This window comes from Cyprinus carpio, chromosome B7, assembly GCF_018340385.1.
Source record: "Cyprinus carpio isolate SPL01 chromosome B7, ASM1834038v1, whole genome shotgun sequence".
NCBI lineage: Eukaryota > Metazoa > Chordata > Actinopteri > Cypriniformes > Cyprinidae > Cyprinus > Cyprinus carpio.
The window spans coordinates 41,562,068-41,585,762 of NC_056603.1; the positions used below are offsets into that span (position 1 = coordinate 41,562,068).

The following is a 23,695-nucleotide window of genomic DNA, read 5'->3' on the forward strand; positions in this document are numbered from 1 at the left end:
CCTATATTAAGACTACTCAGCAATTCACAGTCTTTAAATCCATATAATTTGTGCTTTCATCGATGGAAAATGTCTATTTACTTGTAGTATCACTTAGTAGTACAGTATAATCTAATAAAGTGAGTGTGCTTGTGTCGCAGCGACCCAGGTTCAAATCCAGTCCGTAGTGTTCACTACATTCATTGTTCAAATGTCTGTCCCCAGTGTTTCACTGATGTTCTCCGGGTGAGTGAGTTATGTGGTTTGCTGGGAATGTTAGTAAAAGATGAATTGTAAAGCTGTTCCAAAATTTATAAAGATTCATTATTTGCATTAAAAGCACACGTTATTGATGTTATTAACACACTTCAAGTTTACTTTGAATGCCATTGCAGTGCGTTTTAAAGTTACTAAAAGTAGAGGACAGTATGACCTCAGTATGTTATTAGTATAATGTTAATGCACATTTAACACTCTTAAATTGTAACTGTAATGTCAGCAAAATCAATGTGAAGTTTATGCTTTTGAAGTTTATGCTTTAAAATGCTTTCTGAAGTTTATGCTTTAAAATTAGACCTTTGAAGTTTATGCTTTAAAATGCATTCTGCATTTTAAAACTTAAATAAAAGAAGGGATATTTAAAGTGCACTTAAGTATACTTAAAATAGTTCACCTTTAGAACACACAAGTATATTTATTACAATTTTAGTTGTACTTAAGCACCGCTTTGGACTTAACTTAACAGACTTTAAGTATACCAATTTACAGTGTGCCACAAATACATTTAGTTATACTAAAGTACATATGAATAAGTGGTGCTTAAGTATACTATTTTTTCTCTCTATATATTCCCCTTTAAATTACAAAAAAAAAAAAAAAAAAAGGTTTTGGCTCAGTTTCACAAATGGGCCCTTATCATAAATAGCAGAATAAACATAGGAAATTACCTTAATGTCTCTAATCAAATTGCCAGACAGTCTGAAAAACAAGGATCCAGATAATATCGGCAAAACCAAATTGCATGGCAAAGCCAATTAAAACAATAATAATGCCACAACAATTTATCTCTGATGTATTGAAGCACCGAGCTGCCCAGTCAAAAAGCATTAGAGTCTAAATTAGAAAGAGAGAATATTAACTCTTCAAAGGGGAAGAGTGAAACTTTCCAGTAAATCATCCAAAGAATGAAAAAAGTAATCAATGAATGATCCATGTTCCATCAGTTCACTTTGAACCTTTCGCTTTAATTAAACTATCAAAGTAGGCTTGTAGGAGACATTTACCTTTGCCAAAGAAATGTTATCTTTACTAGTGAAGGATAAAAAAACACCCAGCAAGATATTTCAGACTAACAACCAGACAAACAGAGGAAAGGGGGAGCTTTTGCACCATTCATCTGTCTGTTTTAGGTACAATTTTCATTTTCTTTTCTTGGTTATGAGCAAAAACTCTGTTTGTTTACCTGGGGTTCCACAGATCTCCACACTCAATGTGCGTTCAGTGGTTTTGTTCTCAAACGGAGATCCCTTGTGGTCACTGTAACACAAAAGAGAAAAAAATATATATGAGAACAGGGATGGAGTGCTAGAAGTGTTTGTGTGAGCTTACAAATGGAAATGAAATTAACAAAATGCCTCATCACTGTTGTTGTTTTTTTAGTTCAGGTTGTGTCTGCTCTACAAAAGTTGTGTAAAAACTCTCTCACTTACTTTGGAGACTCTGGGGTCAAAGGAAGTGGCAAGATGGTTGGTTTGGCTGCAGAACACAAAGGAGCATGGGTAATTAATTTACTAGTTCACACTGTACCCAAGATATTTCAGGTCCACATCTACAACTAATATCTTAGACTTAATCAGTGACACCAATGATGTAGCAAATCCAACCCTGCGCTGAAAGGCCAGATGACTCTCCAGCCAGACAGAAATTTTGGGAAAAACCAATATTTGGACTAACTTGACCCCATAGTTTTTGTCTTTATCTGACTGCATACTTTGTGAGGCAGGATGGAGTGATGGCATGTGTTCAGTTTCCCCAGCTCATCATACAAGATCCACCACATTACAACAGTCAGAATGAGTAGAAAACGAAAAAACAAACAACAACAAAAAAAATACTATGACATGAAAAAGAATGGCACAAATGTTTCATACTGCTACTAAAATTAACAAGAAGATGTTTTGCATGCAATTGAAACCAAAGCAGAGGAAGAAAGAAGAGTCAAGGAAGCGTGTACAGTTGCCTGAGGCTGCGACCATCTCCAACTGCAGCTAGGGAGTATCTCTCAGTTAGCTATATTACGGCAGCCTGAGAAATAAGCTTTTCAGCACAGACCTGAGTTTGAAATTGGGCGACGTGATAGTTCAAAGTGTTGCAGGCGTTCCCCGTTTTACATTTATAATTAATCTACAGACAAAGGTTTGTGTTAGCGCTGTGGTTAGTGTGTGGTCAAACTGGGAAGCGGTTAAAGGAGGAGAGGCAAAGGAGAGAGGGCAGGGATGCAGCAATGATTACCTAACATTGGTGGGACTTGGTCATCAAGGTGCCTGCGGAGTGCCTGTTTTTGTGAGTCGGAGGGCATGAGCTCTGGAACTAAAGAGTCTGGGAACAATGGGCTTGGCAGGCCCTGTGAGAATGACATGGGGCTGCCTATGACATCATCAAAAACATCCTCCCCAGCTTGGCCCACTGGCGTGCTCAACCAGCACTCTAGGTCTAATTTAAACTCTGCTGAACACTCAAGATTGCTCTGGTCGGCCACGCTAAATGCCTGCTTGTGTAAGCTAGGTGCCTCTCTAGGGCGCTCACGACTAGCTCGCTTTAAGTGTCCGTGGCTCTCTTGGACTCTAGAAGTCGTGTCTGGTAGGTCTCGCCTTTTATTCTGGGCCAACTGCAGGTGAGCCCGGTAACGGGCCGGCCTGGGCCTGGAGGTGAGCAGCTGACTGAGCATGGGGTGCTCTAGCTCTTGCCTCCTTTTCCTAATGGTCACCGTGACGTGCCTATTAGGACGGCCAGCCTCAGTCAAGCCGCCCGCCTCAAGGCAATGACCACAGCTGCCTGCATGACCCGTCTCTCTAGGCGGGAGAGAGTAAGAGTGCATGTACCTAATAAAGCGGGCAGCGGCCAAGCTGCCTGGGTCAACACCTGGCTGCAGGCCTGGTGGCCTCCCCTCTTCGCCGGAGCAGGCATGGCCACAGCCACCTCCGTGGGACAGCGCAACGGGAGCGGAGTGCCCCCCTTCAGTACACCGCCGCCACTTCCCCGCCCCCTCACCAGCCACACTACACGTGCCGGCTGCCTGGCTCTCACCTCGCTGGGCCTGCACTGCCAGCTGCTGCTGCTGCTGTGATGATGGGGAGGCAGAGGTCGTCTTCTTTTTGGAGGCAGTGGAAGAGGAGCAGGACGACAAGGAGGAGAAAGAGGAGGTGGACGAGGACGATGGAGAGGAAGAAGATGAGCAGGACGACGTGCAAGCCCCTCCCCTGTCCTTGCTGCAACCTGTCCAGGTGCTCTTGGCTTCCCTGGCTTTGGTCTGGAAGGCCTCGTCGCTAGAGGTGAGGTACTTGAGCAGCTCAGTGCAAGGGCGTCTCATGGACCGGTTGGGACAGGACCCTCGTGGTTTGCTATTCCAGGGGTTTTCTGTCTAAAGAACAGAAATCAGAGAGAGAGAGAGGGCAGAATTAGCATGGGTTGTAACAGGGTAACATAGGGAGATTAGAACGGGGGGTTGGCGCAGAGGTGGTTTAATCTCCCAAAAGACAACGTGAGTGTACTTTGCCCATCATCTTAATTACGAGGTCTTGGGACAGCTCCAGGAAGATCTGCACGCAGGCAGCAGGAGGAGACAGCGGTGTCCTCTGGGACCCTGCCATGTGCAGAGCTCCAGAAACAGACTAGTCAAAGTCATTATGGAAAATTGACTCCTCAAAGAGAGCTTGCGCATGTGCGTGTGTGAGTTTGTGTGGAGGGGAAGGGAGAGAATTACGTGTGATGTTCACCTCAAATCACTACTCATTTTTCTTCTAGTTTACAACATGACTGGGCCTGTGGTAATAAATCATTGTTTTTGTGACAACGAGACCAACAATGCTAATTCTGTCAAGACATCTCAGCATTTTCTTTTTCATGGAAATGAGATGGTGCCATTCAGAAGTCCTGAACATCATCAAGGGTAACGTAACTTCAGATGAGACACCGCCGTCACACACACAACTCAATCAAGCTTTAGCTCCCTGGAGGGAGCAAACTATTTGTATAATTTCACAGAAAGGAAAAATTACATGGAACTAGCAGATGAGCTCACACACCAGGCCTTTGATGCAAGAAGTGCAGCGAGCAGCTACCTTGGCAACAGCAGGTGTTGGTCTGATCCGTTGGTTGCTGGCTGCATGGTTCTGTGCCTTGCCACCTGGGTATTGATTATAGCTGAGCTGGGAGTTAGCAGGAGCCAGGAGGAGCTTCTTCAGCTACAAACAGAGCAGAGAAACAGATCACGGGGATTACAGCTATGAATTTAAAAACATTTCAAAGATACTGCAATACTTTTGCATTTACATTGCACTTATGCATTTGGCAGATGCTTTATTCAGAGCAACTTACTTTGTATCCAAGGTATACAGCTTATCAGTTTATGCATTTCCTGGGAATCAAACCCATGACCTAGTCATTGTTAGCATACTCTGCTGTTTCTGTATATGGTCTCTTGTAAGCTCAATTTTGCATGCATTGTCTTCAAAGAATTCTCTCTCTAAGCATCTTCAAAGTTGACAAACTAATTTATTGATGACAACAGAATCATGTGCCTGTTTTGAAAAACATTTATGCAATATATGACTGAATATGTGAGCTGCAACATTAAACATTAATTATTTAATTTTGCAGGCTATGAATCAGATATATCAGAGTAATGCTGTGGCAGCATGTCAAGCAGAGCAGGTGCAATGATTTTTCTGAGGTGCTCAGATTGTATCTAATGTTGGACATTAAATTTTCACTGTTTATACTATTGAGGAAATGCAGATTAAAATAGTCACTTTCAAATTCAATTATTTTGGCATATCTTTTGTTGCTTCGGCTTGACAGTGTTGTGCATTTCCCTTTTTGCAGTAATGAAAAATGCAATTAACAACTCAGGAACACTGATCTACTTTGATTTGCTGTTTCAACAGCACCGTAGACATGTTCTCTGTGCAGACATCAATAGGAGACACCAATTTTTGGTGACAGGCCTCCAGCATCTCCTTATCTGGTGCTAGAGAAGACCAGACAGAGGGAGCACAGTGAAACACAGTGGGACCGAAAAAGAATGAGGGAAGGAAACAGAATGAGAGGGCCATGCTTCATGGTGAAATAGGATTGGGTACAGGGCAAGCACGGGTGGGGAGGGTCTCTTACCAAGGAAGGCTCCTCTGGCTCTGGGGTGCGTGGCGAGCCGTCTGGGGTTGAGGGACAGCTCTGATCACTGGCATTGGTCACGTCCCCATCTGCCAGGGCCTCGAACGAAGGCAACCCGTCTTCGTCCACTGGGATACTGTCCAGGGTTTCTGTGAGCACTGCCAGCAAGTTGGCCTCATTTTCCTCATCTATTTTTAAGGGGGGCAAAAAGAAAAGGGGAAAGGGAAAGAACAGTGGAAGAAAATAGGACATTTTAGTTTGTAGTAATGGCAGATTTTGTCTGTTTTCAGGCTGGGTGGAGCGGCGCTCCATAATCGCTAATAGAGGATGGAAATTTTTTTGCTGCATCCATTTTTTTTTTTTTACTACTAAATCTCTTTCAACTACAAATTGCCTAAGCCACATGAGTCAGCACTGTCAGTCATACATTAAACATGCAGCTTACTGGACCAAAATAATATCTCCCCTAAGAAACCCATTAACTGAGCTGACACACATCAACTACTCAGGGAAGTAGCGAGTAAGAGGTAAGAAACAATACGAGGGAAGTTAAGTTCCTCCAATCCCTAACTCAGACATCTCAAATGGCTCATTAACCAAATTCAAGCTGGCAATCCATAGATAAGGAGCCTTATTGTGACTTGAAACAGATGCAATTTTTTGAGCATATGAAGTGTGATTACAGAATCAAATGCTAAATGCTAAACTCTTTGATGTTTCGTCTCTGTCTCTTCTGCAGATGGTAACGCAGGAGGGGCAGTATCCATGGAGCGGTGGCTGTGGAAAAGTCGCAGGCACTGGAAGTTCCAGCACCAAAACCCATGGGACTTAGCAATTGACGAAGATAAACACCAAAATTGCTGGGGGACGTGGCGTATGCAGGCCAACAAGAACAAATCCTTTTATGCACACCACAGGATTAGTATCGCTTGCTGATAGCATTCGGGCATGATGGTGGTGGCTGCAGGGGGACTGTCCTCTTTAGATAGAAGTGTTGCGTTGCTTAGCCTCCGGTCCCACGTGCAACGATCACCCCATTTGATCTCTTTTCTATTAATAGTTTCCCACGATTACACACCAGCATGTTCATATGCTCATGGGAGCTGCTTTTGAGACATCAAAACAAGGCCATTTTACTTATCTCACTCCATTTAAGAGATTTTGGTACTGATAGCGCTAACGTTTGATTAGCCACTGACAGCGAGGAAAATGAGTTTATAATGCCCTCCTTGGGACATATTTCCTAAATCTGAGCTTGAATTGATAACAGATAAAAGATTTGCAGGGGCACCTGAGTTGTGACGTAAAACGTCTAGAAAGAAATCACAGGCTGTGACTTAGCCTGCTGTTTAATGGTTGGCTAACAATGTCCTTTCAATGAGCTACGCCTTTGCTGTCTCCCTGCAATTTGTCTTCTGCAACTTTATAAAAACCCAGGCAGCCATTAAAACAGAGGGCAATAACAATAAGCATTTCCTTCAAGCTAATTATAATCCTGGTTATTTAGGATGACTTCCCATAGATGCTCATCATTTGATTTACAGAGGAAAGCTTTTATTCATTTGGGGATTTTCCTTTCGGAAATAGCTTTCACAGTATCAGCATGCACCCAAATAAGGACTAGAATTTAGTAAAACTAAAGTGTGAACTATTGGTCAGACTTTATCTAGCATGACAGAAGGTACTGTACTCCAGGGTTTATACAGCAATCAAAAGTTCTGCCAAAAACCGCACTCCTCTTACAACATCGGTTATCTCTAGGTATTCTATGAAACAGGCCAATAACCTTTGTCCTCCATTCAGACACACAATTCAAAGTGTAACCAACACTAGCAAAGTACATTCAACCCAGTGCCAGAGTGGCCAGATTTTCCATGCAACCTCTGGAGCCATGTCCGGAGCCATCGATTGCCTCTAAAGAGAAATGGTCTGAGTAAGAAGGGAAGAAAAATAGATAGGACCTTTCCCATTCCGCTTAATGGACCCAACTGAATTAAACAGATCTTAACAATCGTGGGCTAATTGTGGGATCACAATATATTAACCTGCTCTAATTCTAAAGGGTGCCATTCATGGCTGTTTTACCACAAATGCTTCAATTAGCCATAAAACACACTGGCAAGCACTCGGCAGTCACACTCCATCTAGCTCCCTCCCTCCCCTGGTACTTCAGAGGCGCGCCAGTGCTCACCAGTCATTCATTATCAGGTACGCTCTTTTGTTATCAGACAGGCTGTCTTTGAAATTGTCCTTGCTTTAACTCTTTTATTGAGTTCCACCTATGCCATTGTATTCCTGAGATATAACTTATGCCACTGATAACAGGTAGCATGGTCCTTTTCTTTTACTCCAACTTCACGGCTGGAAAAAAAATTGGTCCGATATCATTTGAGGATCTCAACGAATACCCCACATGTAACGAAAAAAAAAAAAAATGTGAGGTTTGTATTTTGATTGCGTCTGCAGCCTTGCATCTCCACCATGACGGAAGGGGAAAAGTCTGCAGGTAATAAAACCTAGAAAGTCAATTACTCAGAGTGAGTTTTACAACCGAAGGTGTGCACCATCACAAGGAAGACATTAAATGACCTAGAATGTGTGGAAAAAGGTTAAAGTGAAGATTGATGTATTCTCTCTGAAACCAAAATAGAGTTTGTTTCCATCTGACAGAATATCGTTCAAAACTCTAAAATAGATTTGCATTATTCAATATTTGTCTATAATTTTACCTTTTCTAGCTGTGGCCCAAACAAAAGTTTGTACACCGTTCAGAATTGAAATGAGAATGTCTTTTAAATTTCGATTCAACTTCTGAATTTGAAATGAATTTGGATAGCAGTATTGGAATTATACGGAATTGGAATTACTACAATTGGAATTAAGAAAAAGAGAGAATACATGTCAACAAAGACATTTTGACCAAATCCAGAACTCCAATAAAAAAATAAAAGATACCTTTAACATATTATAAGTCACACATGATATTGTCCCTCACATTATCAAAAGCATTCCAATTTAAGCCTCCCTCAATAAGCCTAACCAGATTGTGTCACAGTATACAGTGTACATGGCACAGCCGTCATATGTCATACTCAAAAATAGGATTCTGCCAGTGGAATCACCAGCACTATTTCAAACCTCATTTCCCCCACAAATGATCCTGCACGCTGGGCACCGAGGCATGCCTGCTCCAGAGGCAATGATCACAGAGAGACAGAGTGTGGCAAAGATTAACTTTTCATAACCCAAACCAACATTACCACCCCTGACTCTGTCTGGCCCAGAAGCTCGAGCAGGCAGCAATCAAACTCATTATTTTAGCATGCACACAATCAGAATAATACATGAGTGAAGAGGGAAATTAAAATATAATATTGCTAAATTAATATGTGTTTGTAAGTGCCCACAAACAGAACCGCAAACAAACAATTTCTACCTAGAAATAATTGCTCTCTTGCACAAAGTGAAAGATAAAAGGCTAGCAGCAAACTGACATGATCTAAATGGATGCACTGATGATAAAGAGAGGAAGAGGAGTTTGCATGCGTATTTTTTTTTTTAGCTGTGGTGCAACAGATGGCCCCCAGCTCTGTTTCTAATGCAATTAGAATAAACTTAGTTTTCGGTGCTCAGACATATTGATGCACTGCTTATTTTAGAAACTCACCCAATAATGCTGACACTAGGGTGCTCGGATTCCTAAAGAGCTGGAGTCTAAATATTTCAATGCAGCGGAGAAAAGAAAAACACATTGTTATTCCTTTCTGAAACGTGCATGCAAACAGAACTTTGCTGAAGTCTGAGGTGGCAAATCTGCAGAGGTAGGCAATCTCTTGTGAGAATAAACATATACAGGAAGGTGATCATGCTATGATGCGCTAGAAAATACAAGTAAGCAGGAAGGGTAGGATAAAAGGAAACTGAGTCCTGTTTAGTTCCAATGCAGCGGGTACTACCATACATGTGGAAACAAGAAAATATGGACATATAAAGCCGTTAGTTAAGTGTGTAAAGTCACCCTTTTCTCTTGTTAAAAGTGCTTTGTTATCCTCCAGATCCCCCTCTGACCTTTCGGCTGCTGGCAGGCTTATGAGCAGCACACCGGCGGGGCGGCCTGTCATTTGTCACCATGATATCAGCAGCGGGGCACATCATCACCGGCACTGCACCAAACAGCAGAGGAGCGACAACAAAGGAGAAAGAAACTCTTTCTATAATAAAGCATGTGTTAACTGCACAAGGGTCAACTGGCGGAATACGTTTGTATGAAAGAGGAGGGCAAAAAAAAAAAAATGCTTACAGACTGCATGACTGCATCCGTGTGTGTTTTATCATGAACACCTGCCCTCGTACGAGTATCCATGAGGAACAGGTGAGGTTACAGACTCCAATATCAAAAATTGTATGGTAATTGAAACCACCAAATGTGTGTGGAAATGCAGCCAATTTAATTCGGCTGCAAAAGGTCATGCTATTCAATTTACACTCAATGCTGAGTACAGTAACCAGCAAAACACCTGAAAGCAAATGATCTTATCAGACCCCACTGCAACACTTTCAACCCACTGGATAAAAGCTATTTACTGATTACTAAGTAAATGCATTATCTTTTACCTTGACTTCCATCTCCTGTAGGTGAGGGAAGATTTACCAGACCTTGACTTTGTGAGGCGATTATTCCCATTATATTTCAATATATATATATTATAAAATTATATATATATATAATATATATATATATATATATATATATATATATATATATATATATATATATAAAAATACAAGAGGTATTTATAAATAATTTCTAAAATTCTCTGTTGGTTCTGTTAGTTATAAATCATATTATATCATTGAAGTATGTTTTGCAAGAAAACACTATTTTAGTCTTGCTACTTTAGGCTTTCAAGCTAATTTCAGGTTTTTTTCAAAGTGTTATTTGTGAAATTCAACAGCTATTTCAGAGTCTCTACACACACACATTCAGCATAAGCTTAATTAATCAGTAAAGGTACAAGGTGTGATGACCCAATAATCTAAAAAAAAAAGAAAAAAAAAAAGAAAGAAATCTGGATCAAGTTTAATCCATTATTCAGGCATCACAGCTGCCAAAGGGGCTTGCCTGGTAGTTACGTGTAAATATTGCCACAATGATGTAATCAAAAAAAAAATATTGATGGTGTTGTAAAGTAATTGCAAATTACCGTAATGCATATAATCCAAAGAAATGATAAGGATTTTTGCTCCGACTTTTGGAGGCACTGTTTTTATGCATGCATGTAGGCCTAAATCTTTACAAGGTCTGGCTTGGCCTGGGCCACAAATTAAAACACCAAAACTAAATTTGCTTTTGCAATGCACCTCCTTACTTAAAGGCAGAAACGAACTGATAAAAAAGTACAATTAGTTTTTTCTTTTATTTTTTTTACAGCACTTAACTACATATTTTTACCACTGAAACACAAAGAGTGACAAGGATACATCACACTCAACTTATGTTCACACTTTTTTTTATTCATGATAAATACCATGGAAATGTTGTGGGATGAACTACAGATGGAAAGAGGAATGAGACTGTCTGCAACTGAAAAACTGATCCTCAATCAAAACTTTGGGAATATATGTGTTACATCGTTTCATTTTACCTGGCAGACAGAGCTATTAAAAGTGCTCATGCAAGTCTGAGCATGTATCAAATTTATCTTCTGCAATCCAACCAATCGGCTCATTCCCCATTGCAAAAATGTAGCATTTTGTTTGTTAATTTACCCCCTCTGTAAAATTGTGCAGCGTGACGCCACTAAGCTACATCCGAAACACTCTGTACCCTGCAGTGCATAAGCCCTAAAACAACCAGCGTTCCTGGAATTCAGAAATCCAAACTCCCCCTCCCTGCCATGCTGAAGTATTAAATTATCCAGGAATCGCCTGTACCGGGACTCACTTTCTCTCTCGACCTAGAGTTGAGCCAGACACCTGGGGCTTATTGGCTTAGCATTTCCGGCCAGGTTAGAAAGAGACAGGCCCTGAATGGCTCTTAGAAGAGATTATGTCCCAGACTAAAAATAGCCCACAATGGTTATCCCGCACTTACAACTGGTGACACGTTACAAAACGTGAATATTACTGAACTAACTGCGTGCATGTGCGTGTTTGGATGCTTGAACAAATCCATGCAGTCAATAATGCAAAGCTCATGAACATTATTATTAAATTATTATTAAAGCTCATTAAATCCTTGAGTAGTACTGGTTGTACTGTTCATGCAGGATATTTATCATGACCCAGATGAAATTTGGCACCAGATCAGTGCGACTTCCAGCACAAGCCGTCTGAGCCAGACTCATAAAACATGATTTAAGGGGATGTCCACTATGTCCAAGGAAAACCCCATGTGTAACTTGCCCTCAGACATGGAAAAACGGTCACATGTGTGACACCACCTGTGGTGCTTCATTTCTGGGTAGCGCCTGTCAGCTGACACTGAACTGGCAGAACACAGTGTGTCCCAGAGCAAAGGAAGCTAAACCTTGTAACAGCCATTTGAACAGTACCAGCATGCCACACAAACACGAACACACACATACACACACGGGAGATATGTGTTAAGATCCAAGCTTAAGGTAATTCATACCGGTGGCTCAAAGGAATTAGATAAGATCTGTAAGCAGATATAAAGTCTTGGTAAAGAATTATCTACAACATAAAGATGACAGCCAGAATTATTGTGGCTGCAGTATAGCATCAGATAATACTTTTTGGTACTTCATGTACCAAGATATTTACATGATACTTCAGAGAATATCATGGCATCAAGAAATGCATGTGACCACATTGTGTTTGTAGTGTAAATGCTAATTTGTCCTCATATGCTGCAGGCAACAGTAAAAGGCCGCCTACTCAGCTGTCAATCAAGCATTGCGCTAAAACAAGGTTCATTTCATACTCGACTAAAATAACTGAGCAAGTCTGTGGAAAGATATTTTCCGAGAGGGAGTGTGTGCTAAATTTTCTGTGCTTTTTGTGCATTATCAACATACATAAGTAATGTATGCAGTCGTTAATCCTGTGATTACAAACGGTAACAGGAAACAGATTTTAGCTAATGATGCAGAGAAATTTTGGGAACCAAAAATATTTAGACAAAACTGCCAAAAATTAGATTTTAAGTTTTGAGGAAATAGTTTTAGAGGGCTGAAATCATTAAGTTAGCTAGATTTTAAGACTTTGACTGTCGGCATCTAATTTGTGGAAAACACAGATAAGATAAGAGAAACGTAAACTTGTTAGTAGTATACACACTTCACAGCGACCAAAATGAAGCTAGAGTAGCAAAACTTAATCAGCTAAACTATGGTAAGGATGCTTGTTACTGAAAAACTTGACTACACCCTGAACAATATACTGAGTTAAATTACTCAATCATTTGACCCTCGCAAAGACCCCCCAGCACCCACCCCCCCTTAGTTACTGTTGCTATGTCCAACAAGCCATGGTGCACTCACATCATGCATAATGCTCTCATGCAGTAAAAAATACATCACGGAGCAAAGAGGACACTGACAGGCAAGACAGAGAAGGTTACTTTTGGTATGAAACAGAGTGTCAGCTTTCAAATTTTGTCTTTTTGTTAAAAAAAATCAAATAAATGGCATCTTGTGGCTCTTTAATGTGTCGTGACAGATCATTGTAGTGCCTCAGTTCAAGCGGCACGTGAACTGATCGTCTTTTCATATTAACTTAAAGCACCAAAATAAACATAAATGAACATCAGGAGGTATCTTGTTTCAACCGCGGAAAGACGTCAATACTGAGCGGCAACCTCCCGCTCTTTCTCGTGAAGCCAACAAGGAAGTGACTAAAACTGCAATTCATCGACTGGCTGCTAGAGGCTGGCTGCAAAAGGGAGTCAGTCCCATAGACTCCCCATGTTAAAATGCTCAACTTTACAGCAGAAAAAACATATTTATAGCCTGGTTTAAAAAAATTATTTAGGTCTATATAGCAAATTTTGCCCTTCATGACAACTGTGAAGGGGGTGAGTTTTTTAGAACTCATCCATTTAAATTGTATTAAGCCTTAAAGTTCTGCATAATTAAGGGTGTAGCCACTTGAGTGACAAGTGGATTGTCGCTGCTGACACTGCCGTCGAGCTAGGTGGGCGTGGCTTCAGCAACCAACTCCCACCTTTTTGCCCATTTTTGATAATCCGGGAGTGACATGCAGTGACACGCTGCCAAGATAGCGATTGCCAGTTCTGCCCACTTTGTGCTTCAAATACGCTCTTTTCAGTGATAGAATAAAGAACAGGATAGTGTTTGTTTGGGTGTTTGTTAAAGTTTGTGGTCTGTGGGTGACGTTTTTGAAGTTAAGTTCATTTTTCGTTATTTTTATGTTCTGTCTGGTTTGTTTGTCAGACAAAATGGCAGATTCGTCAATTACTCAAGTTTAATTGCCGAAATGTTATTTTAGGTTTTGGTTTGGTTTTCCATTTTTAGTGATGCACTTTTTTCACATAAACACTGAATTAAAATTTCATTTAGCCCGAAAATTTAAACTGAAAAGTAATAATCAATTGAGCAAATTTATGTATTTTGTTCTAGTTGATTAACAAGCTATGAAAATTGAGTGGCCTTGCTGAGGTAAATGCAAAAGTGAAAGAATGACAGACAAATTTATTTATTTTTTATTATTAAAATTAACAAACTGTTCCGGCCCAAACCGAAAATGTAATTTTTTTCTTCAAATATTTTGGTTTGCTGAAATTTCAATGCATGCAGTACTAAAATTAACAAACCATGTCTTTTATGTCAATAAATACCAATAACAGGCCCACAGTGTAAAAAAAAAAAAAAAACACACAGACACAGACTTTGAATTCCCTCATTCTCTCTCCCCTGCAGGGGTGTGTGGGGTGTTGAATTGTTTCTGTGATGAGCATCAGGTGGCTAAGAATCAAGATCAACTGAGGCTACAGGCCCCCGAAGAAAGATCTCACATGCAACTACCACTTTAGACAGCAAGGGATAGGAAAGCAAGCATGAAAGAATATAAAAAGGCTTTGTGGACAGAGGAAGATGACAGAGGCATGGAAATGAATACAGGACAGGAAACCAGAGCCTGAGAAAGAAGCAGAATGTAAGAGTACGCAAGCAAGCCGAGCAACAAGCTTCATGTTAACTTGTGCTTCTCCAAACATGCCCTGCGGGGACTATTTTCCAGCTGCAAGTGATGTTACCCTCACTCTTCTTTCCCTCCTTCTCACGCTCCCTTGCTTTTTCTCCCCTCCCTTCATTGCAAAGTGAATATATTTGCTTATGCCCGCTGGATTTCAGACTCTCTCTACGGTTGTTTGACAAGCTTCACTGCCAAAACTTCAGAGGTTCCTTATTGATGACAGGGATCTGTCACATTTCCAGACTATTGCAACTAAGAATTCACCCTGGTATGGCTACGAAATTGCCCAACTCTTTTTGATGCACTATATATGAGAAACATATTTCAAATGTGTGACGAAACAACCCTTACCAATTACCTGCACTGACCAGTGGCATTGGTGCCACTACTCAAAATACCACCTATTTTCTGCCTAGGTGTCCAGTCCTGTTACTGTAGGGCCACCATCCTGCAGCGCTCAGCTCCAACACTAATTACACACACCGTAACTAGCTAATCAAGGTCGTCAGGATTACTGTAACCCTCCAGGCAGGTGTGTTGCATGAGGTTGGAGCTAAACTCTGCAGGAAGGAGGCCCTCTGGGAGCTGGATGGAGCCGTGACATACAGCTAAATATACCTGCAGCTCATGCAACATGAGAGATACAACCAAGGAAATTCACTTAAGCATTCAGATTTACTCTCAAGTAACAGAATAGCTAATTAATTTAGTTGTCAGGTGACTAAACATCATACAAAAAATGCCAAAATCAATGTTGTTAACTACAAAAAAAGCTGAAATGAAATACAAATATTAAAAATGATAACACCTGCACCTAAAGCAAAATGAGAGACATAACCATGATAATCCATTAAACCATTCAGGTTCACTCTGAAGCAACAGAATAGCTAAATAATTTAGTTTTCAGGTGAGTAAACATAATACAACAACAATTAATAAGAAAAACAGGTAACACTTTACTTAGAGCCTTTATGTATAATGCATTATAAAAGTAGTTGTAATGCATTAATTATGACTTGTAATGGACCTTATAATGCATTGTACAATCTCATGAATAATTTTAACCACATTTAATATATTATAACACTTATCAATTCATTGTTACTCCATGCATTTTAAATTATTTATGGCAAGATATAATGTATTACAATGCACATTATGAATAATTATAATGTGTTATACCCTTTAAGAACACATTATAATGTGTTATACATAGAAGCTTTAAAAAAAAAAGTATAGCCAAAAAACATTAATGGATGTTGCTATTCTTAAATAATTCTAAAACTATTACATCATTTTTGGTAACTGAAATAGAGCTGAAATGACATTAAAATATTAATAGTGAAAGAACTAAGTAGTTAAACTAAGTTGTAACTTATTTATTTATTTATTTATTGGTAATTGAAAGTTAAATTAAAATAAAATAATAATATTAGATTAAAATCTAATAAGGTCATTATAAATTATAGAAACTGGTCATTATATTATTTAACATTGTTTTATATTAATCATAAATACTGGTTTGTAGCACAAAGTCTCATTTTGTTTAATGTTTAATGCACTTTGTTATTCTTCTAGTTATTCACCTATAGTGGGTAATGAATTGGCCAAAAAAAAAAAAATTAATAATAATAAAAAATAAATAAATGTTGCCTTGACAGCTAATTGAAATAAATAGATCTAAGTTCTAAAACTACTAAAACGGAAATAAAAAATAATTTAAAGTTAAAAAGAATTAAAAAAAATAACAAATGCTTATGACAGAATAACAAAAATGAAAACGAAAAATATCAAAAATAAAAGCTAATTCAAAATATTAATGAATACTATAATAGTGATAAATAATACTTGCCAAAAAAATGACAGCAGCAGCTTTAGTGATGCTTTTGATGCCTGACAACATTCAAATCGCCTGCGCTTCGAGAGGCACGGCCAGGAGATAAGTCAAAGTGTCGAGTGTGTGTGTGTGTGTGCGTGCGTGTGTGCAAGTGCGCGTGTGTGAGGGTTTTCACTTGAGGAAATCACATTATACAGCACAAAATGATAATATGCTTGGCCCAGCTGAACTTGTGCAGCTAAACTGATGGCGTGTTTTCAAATGTCAGCATATATTTGCAAATTAAAAATGCAAAGCCATCAGCAGTCACCGTTAACACCATGTGCACGTGTCTCGGTGTAGATGTGCTTGAGTGCATTTTTCTGTCTTCTGAGAGACGTAGGCCTACAGTAAATTTGGACGATTTGATCTGGGTTTCTGTTTGTAGATTTGCAAATTTGCAAAATTACTAGACGAGCAAGAAGCACGTAGGGCCTGTTTACATAGATGTGTTTATGTGTTACTGTGAATGTGTGTACTTGGGTGTGCGTCTGATTTATTTGAGCAATTAATCTCGCTTTCACACTTAGACATCCGAGCCTCCAAACACACACACCTACAAATACACACTTTGGCTTATCTCCAATAGCTAGGTCAGAGTCTGGTCAAAGTTTTGACCGGTCATCGGTAACTGCACTTACCTTACAAAGCACAGCCAGTGCTTTCACTCCATGAACAAGTTGTAATTCCAAACACTCGCTGGCAGCATAGTTTCGTGTTTGGATATAAACATCACACGACCCGACCGAACAGCCTTGGATGACCTAATACAGTACAGTCTTTAACAGGGAGTTATTCTGACTAGGTGTCAAGTGCCCTTAAAATAAAAGGCCGCGGCAATCTCTTGGAGTCAGGGAGTGTTCCATTCCACACATTGTCCATGCAGCGTTGAGAACAGCGAGAACTCTAGCCTGGATTCAGAGCTAAATGCCATCCAAAAAGACAGTATGTTACACTCCGGTCACCTGTTTATCAAATTAGAGAGCTATCAGGACTACATCTAGGACTAGACCTCTGCTTAAAACATGCCCTATAACAGGGTTTAGTCACAGGATTGCTGGAGTTTTGGGCAGAATTACAGTGAACAAATTGCTAAGAATTGATCAGTTCTTATGCAGACAACTACACTTTTTTTATAGACCGTCTTTATATACCAACACCATTTTACTTGGTAATCCAGCCAATTTATGCATAAGTGCATATTCTTGGTTTTCTCTTTAATTTTGCTACTTATTCTCATTTACTGTTCTGCACTAACACAAAACTACAATCCTTTAATACTATGTTTAGACCATGGTATACTTTGAAGTGTGTTGTATAAATGAATAGAAATAATACAAATTTATTTTTTGTTCTATTTATTATCAGTAATGGAAACAGCATAGGCTCATTGGAAATACGTGTAAAACGTTTCCTGCAGAAATGAACACCAACAACTTGTATTCCTTTTTTTACACAAATGATGATTATGTGGCAGATTATTGATTAAAAAGACTTATTTTCATGCAATTCCTTGCACAATATTATGATATGACCACAAAACACTTTTAACATGTTTGCATGAACATGAATGCATGATATGTAAACTAATGCATTTTGAATTTTGCATTTCTGATGTAGTAAACTTGCTCGGTTGCTCACCTGGTACAGTCTTGCACTGCATTGCACCCGTGAAACACAAGCTTGATTCTACAAGTCAAAGACGAGCCACTGGACATTTCACTTTGTAAGTGTCACAAAACAAGCATCACAATATCACTTTGCAGAAATGGTGCTTCAGGCACATTTTTCCAATGAGCCAGAGTTAAATCAAAACAGTGTATAGGAACGTTTATTTGTACATCTGTCAATAATCACTGAATTACATTGTAGCCTATATGTTTTGAAACTGCAGAGCTTTGATCACAAAACTAATCATTTAAATATCATCTTACCAAGACATATTATTAGGAGATATAGAGTGACAACTGAAATTTATATGCATTTTATGTAAGCAGTCTGCTATGCTGTTATAAAAATCTTACAGATTCACAAGCTATCAGAATTTCATCACTTTTCAGCCATATAAATGTCAACATCTAAGTTTGGGAGTCTTTTTTTTCCTCCTCATGTGTGAACTCTGTATTCTCTCTCTCTTTAACATAACGATCTGCTATCATCACTGTACCACCAGAGTACTTTTTTGCAAGCACAATAGCTACAATATTTGTCACAGCAGTCTGATACCAAAGCATCTCCCAGGGATTGTCTTTTTAATAGTCTGTAAATATCCTATAAAGTGCTATCTAACTTGATTTTGCTTTTAAATTTCTTGAAAAAAAAAAAGACAAAACTTGTGTGCAGCACTTATCACTATGCACGAGAAGTAAATGTTCCATTTACGGAATACAAGCAGCTCAATACAAATGTAGCAGCCCTACACTTTCAACCAGTGCCTTAAAGAGCAAATCTATTTGACTCAAAGCATGGTTTTACATGTCTGAGTGCTTCTAACCTCCCCACGGCCCTGTTCCCGAGAGAGGGGCTGCCGGTGACAGGCTGACCATGCTGTCAGGCCCTCTCCCTGGGGCAGAGCGAGCTGCCTGTCGGCCCCCACCTCCAGAGATCCATTTTAGCCCGTGAGATGGGCTTGATAACTAGGGCTGAACTGCCACTGAAAGGCATAAGCCGTCACGTCATACGAAATGCGTTTCCCTGCGCGCCGCTATCGCTCACTCTCATCTGCCTGCCGGCTTGCCCCACACGGCCCTGCAATAATGGAACATCATGTACAAAATGTCAGGAAAACGTAAGACATGAAATAATGAATTATAATCGGGAAAAAAGCTTCATGTCGCGTGTGCCACATGTCTGTTGTGCACATCTAAATATATGTAAGCCTATTTAATGAAGCTTTTGTAGCTGTAATTTTCAGTTTTCTTTTTTTGCATGTTACGGCTGTTTCATATTTGATATGGAAATTTCTAAGGCCTCTAAATTATCAGAATGATCAAAACTTTGCTGAAACCCTTTTGTATGCAATCTGTTACATGCCTTCTGTCGTCTGATTGATAGTTCACACAGTTTTTAGCAACTTTGTAAAGTATAATTCTAAAAAGTCTATCTTCAGGTTGTGGCTCATGTGACTTTTGCTGTGAAATCTTAAATGAAAACATAGTGTTTATTTTCTTAATGTTAGTAATATTTTCAGATGAACACTTACTGGACTGAAGCAACTTTGATTTACTTGATTATCAATACATAATTTACTTGTGGATTTTGATTTACTTGATTATCAATACATAATTTACATTGGCTTTTGAGGAATGTTTGTCTGTTTATACATCTCTCAGTCATCATTTCATTGCATTGCATTATATATTTTGGAAGTACAGACCTTTGAATATAAAACTAAGCATTAAATATCTCACTATGACATATAATTAAAATATTAAGAGTGACCAAATTATATTTATATGCATTTTATGCAAGTAGTCTGTTTTACTGTTATAAAGATCTCTTTGATTTAGCCTAACAAGCTATCAGAAATTCATTTTGCTTTTTTGACCGTATGAATGTCAGAATATCCACCAAATTGCAAATTTTTGTTTGGGTATCTGAATAATGTTTTTCCTCCTTGAGTATGAGTTTCCTATTCTCACTAAATCTTATAATATGATCATAAAAGCAATGTATCAAACATGATACTCAACAAAAGATGCAAATTTCTATATATATTGTCTAGTGCTTTCAAACGATTCATTGCGATTCATTGCATCCAAAATAAAAAGTTTTTGTTTACATAAACACTATATGTGTGTGTACTATGTGTGTGTCAGAGCAGGCTTTAAAGTGTTAAAAATGTGCACTTACTGGACTGAAGCAACTTTGATTTACTTGATTATCAATACATAATTTACATTCAATACATAATTTTACGGTTTTTATGGTGTTTGGGTAGACTCTAAAGAGTACAGGCGGGTTGAGTCTCTGTGTCCATGTGTGGCCTGCTTGTTGTGTGACATCACAGGATTCGCCAGGCCACCCATTAACTATACTGCAGTCAGACAGGTTAAGAAAACATTGCCAGGGGTTTGAAAGAGTGCAACGGGAGGAAGAAAAAGTCCTGCCAACTAGCTTTACACAAGAGCTGGCCATTCATTAACCTGTCTTCACTCGCTCTTGGGCACTGTACTGACCCACATAGGCCAGTATTGGAAATGCATATATAATACACACATTCATCACTATTGACACCTCATGTCCCATTTCACTGAACTAGGATCAGCTGCTTTAGCACATTGTGCTTAAACTGAAATTTTAAATCAGCATCCACAAAAACATTCTGAAACCTTCTATATCTCTAAGAATTTCAAATATGCTTCTATCACATAAGCAGTAATGCATGTAATCTATTGCCATGTTAATTAACATGCACCCACACACAGTATTATTTTTGCCACTCGTAATTGCGGGCCCTATAAAATCATGCTCCCACCACATGGTCTAGGTAAGTGTTTCACACAGTCCTTCAAGAATTCCCTATCACAACATGACACAAACCCCTAAATTGTGTGACACTATATTTGCCAGAACTCAGAGCAATGCGGCATTATCATTTCTCTTCTCTATCTGCCCAGATAAGACATAATGAACTAGCCAGGGCCAGAGCTGCTTTGTTTCAGCCGCCTCATTTCTTTTCTCCTGGACTTTGCATTCTCTGTCAGTGACGAAGAAGCGCGAGTGCAACAGGTTTAAAGTTTTACCTGTTCCGTTTTTCAACATGACAACCCCGGGCAGGAACAAGCCGGTTAAAAGTGGACCCATTAGATCAAGGTGAGGATGCAGACTAGTTGTACAATAAACTAAAACAGCACTGGTGAGTTCAATAGATTTCAGTGAAACTGAGTTGTCCACTGGGAAATGGTACCATTACCACCACAGAGTGTAGAAGTGAAAATGCCATTCATTTTCTCCATAGTGGAATTGATTTTAAACAATAATTAAAAGCCATTAAAGAAAGACCTACTGTGAGTTACTGGGCTTCTAATCAATGACATATGCTTTTGTTGAAGCCTCAGTCAGCATTATTTCAACTTATTTTTAAACTGATAATGTTTAACAGCAAAAACATAACCGTGATTTTACCAATCAGAAAATCGTGCCAGTGAATGATGTAGAGTCAGTTTCCTTATGCTCTCAAACTACTTCAATATTTTTATGCAAAATATGTAGAATTTTCAATAAATGTAAAATATTGTTCCAATAGTTTCATATTTAATTCGTAATGATTCCTGGAATTGTAGATTTTTCCCTCGTTAAAGCCAAACAGTCTTGTCTTTTTGTCTGATTTCCTTCAAATCAAAGTTTGTAAAGTTGTGATTCAGTTCAGTGCTGGACGGTTGGGTTTAATGCTAATAAATCTTAAATTAATACCTTTTTCTAAAATCCCTACAGAAGAAAATGAAGGGGGAAAATAGTTCCAGAACCAAGGCCACTGAAAAAGTGAACGGATACTGCTGCTCTGTATTATTACTGACCATTATTTGACATCAGGAGGAAAGTACATACAAACAGCCATAAATTCCAGCCCAAGATTGTAGAAAAAGGTACAAACGCTGACCTTAAGTATTGGACAAAGGTTGGGTGCTTATCATAATACCTCACCCCAATCAGACAGCATGGATAAATGCTCATTCCCAAAGAGTAAAGCTCTGTTATTAACTAATAAACTGCACTGGCTGACTATCCCAGCTTGTGAAGAATTCCACACTCGCGCAATAAACTGCATGAAGCTGGAATCATATCTAATTTTACAATATACAAGCATGCACATTCAGATAAGAAAACATCGCATGACCCTCTTTACCTCAAACAAGTTCGATGCTTCATTGCCATACTGACTGGAAATGATTTCTGATTGGTCGCTGTACCACTTGAGTCCTCCCAGAAAACTATCTGCATCGAGGTCACTGACATCCAGCTCAGAGAGGTCAAGCTCAGGCAGGTCAGGGCAAAGGGGCTGGTCTTCACCAACCAAGGCAGCACACTGAAAGAGAGAAGAGATGGTTGAGCACATATTTGCCAAGATGTTAGACATCTACATTCAGAGTCTGTGAAGAAATGAGCCCTCAGTTTCTCAAAAAGCCATAAATGGCCTCATAACTATTCAATTTAGTTATGCCAACATGTAATGTAAGGGTCTGTTTGATAGTAGAACTGATCAAATGGAATTCACCATGTTTTACCATTTGTTAACATTTACTTTGCATCATCTATGTGATCTCAAACACAAACAGTATCAACTGGCAATGGTGGGATCAACAGATATTAAATCATTTAATGTTGGGCAGGCTTCACAACACCTTGTATATGGCCAGCAGACTCCATTGAAACGTTACTGGAATAAGCTTGCAAACCCATTTATTTAATTCAAACAAGAGGCCTGCACATTCTAATAATGACAAAGAAAATCAAATGCGAGATAAAAAGCCACTGCTTTACTGGAAAGGCAAAATAAGGCAAACATCTCAAATCTATTTATTTTCCACTGCTTTTATTGATTTTCTTTTAAACCAAAGTCCATTTTTCCCCCCATTGCTTTTCTTTTAAAATCTAATCATAAGTAAAACTTGGCAAATGATGCTTTGTCAGGTTTTACAACACTCATAATACTTAACAAAATGCTTAGTTTCTTAAAGCAACATAGACATGTTTTCATTATCTCATATAAATCTGATAAAAATGAAACCTTTGGCACTATGGCATTTGGGGCAGTTTGGTATTCAAGATGGGATCTTGAGAAATACTGAAAGCAAAACATATTTCCATAAAACAACTATGGAGATAAGACGCTTTCCACACTCAGTTCTACCAGTTTACCTGTTTATAGGCAAAACTTTGACAAATTGTGACTGATGTAGCCAATAACTCTTCCTCTATTTGATTCATAGGGATTGTAACTTTGCTACATAATTGAGACCTGTGTGACTAGCATGCAAAAGCTACTCCTTTCACTGCTAAATTTAGTACTAATTTAGGATGCATTGTTACAAATTAAACATACTAACAACCAAATGAAGCGAACTTAATTCTAACCAATTTGCACATGCTTCAGCTGTGTACATAGCATTTGCAGCATTTAGGAAACCACAACAACATAACCAACCAGAAAACAAACAATTGTGTGATTGGCTGAGGCAGGGGAGGGGCGGGCCGTCGTGGGGAAGAGCGCCACAGCCACGCCCTCTGGTTGGTCAGATACTGTACTTCATATCACTGAGTATGCTGTGA

General features: G+C 39.1%; 1 protein-coding gene across 4 annotated transcripts in view; it reads right to left on the reverse strand.

Annotated features, from left to right (window-relative positions):
• The window catches only part of LOC109094954 (peroxisome proliferator-activated receptor gamma coactivator 1-alpha), a 41,566-nt gene that overhangs the window by 15,952 nt on the left and 1,919 nt on the right, over positions 1-23,695 (reverse strand). For 2 of the 4 annotated variants that reach the window (XM_042728703.1, XM_042728707.1), the window contains exons 2-7: positions 22,272-22,451; positions 5,371-5,565; positions 4,284-4,442; positions 3,286-3,619; positions 1,689-1,734; positions 1,442-1,515 (exon numbers count right to left, since the gene is read on the reverse strand). In XM_042728703.1, the coding sequence (XP_042584637.1) occupies positions 1,442-1,515; positions 1,689-1,734; positions 3,286-3,619; positions 4,284-4,442; positions 5,371-5,565; positions 22,272-22,451 (988 nt within the window). The remainder of the gene's footprint in view (positions 1-1,441; positions 1,516-1,688; positions 1,735-3,285; positions 3,620-4,283; positions 4,443-5,370; positions 5,566-22,271; positions 22,452-23,695) is intronic. The other 2 variants (XM_042728705.1, XM_042728706.1) reach the window with 2 other exon arrangements.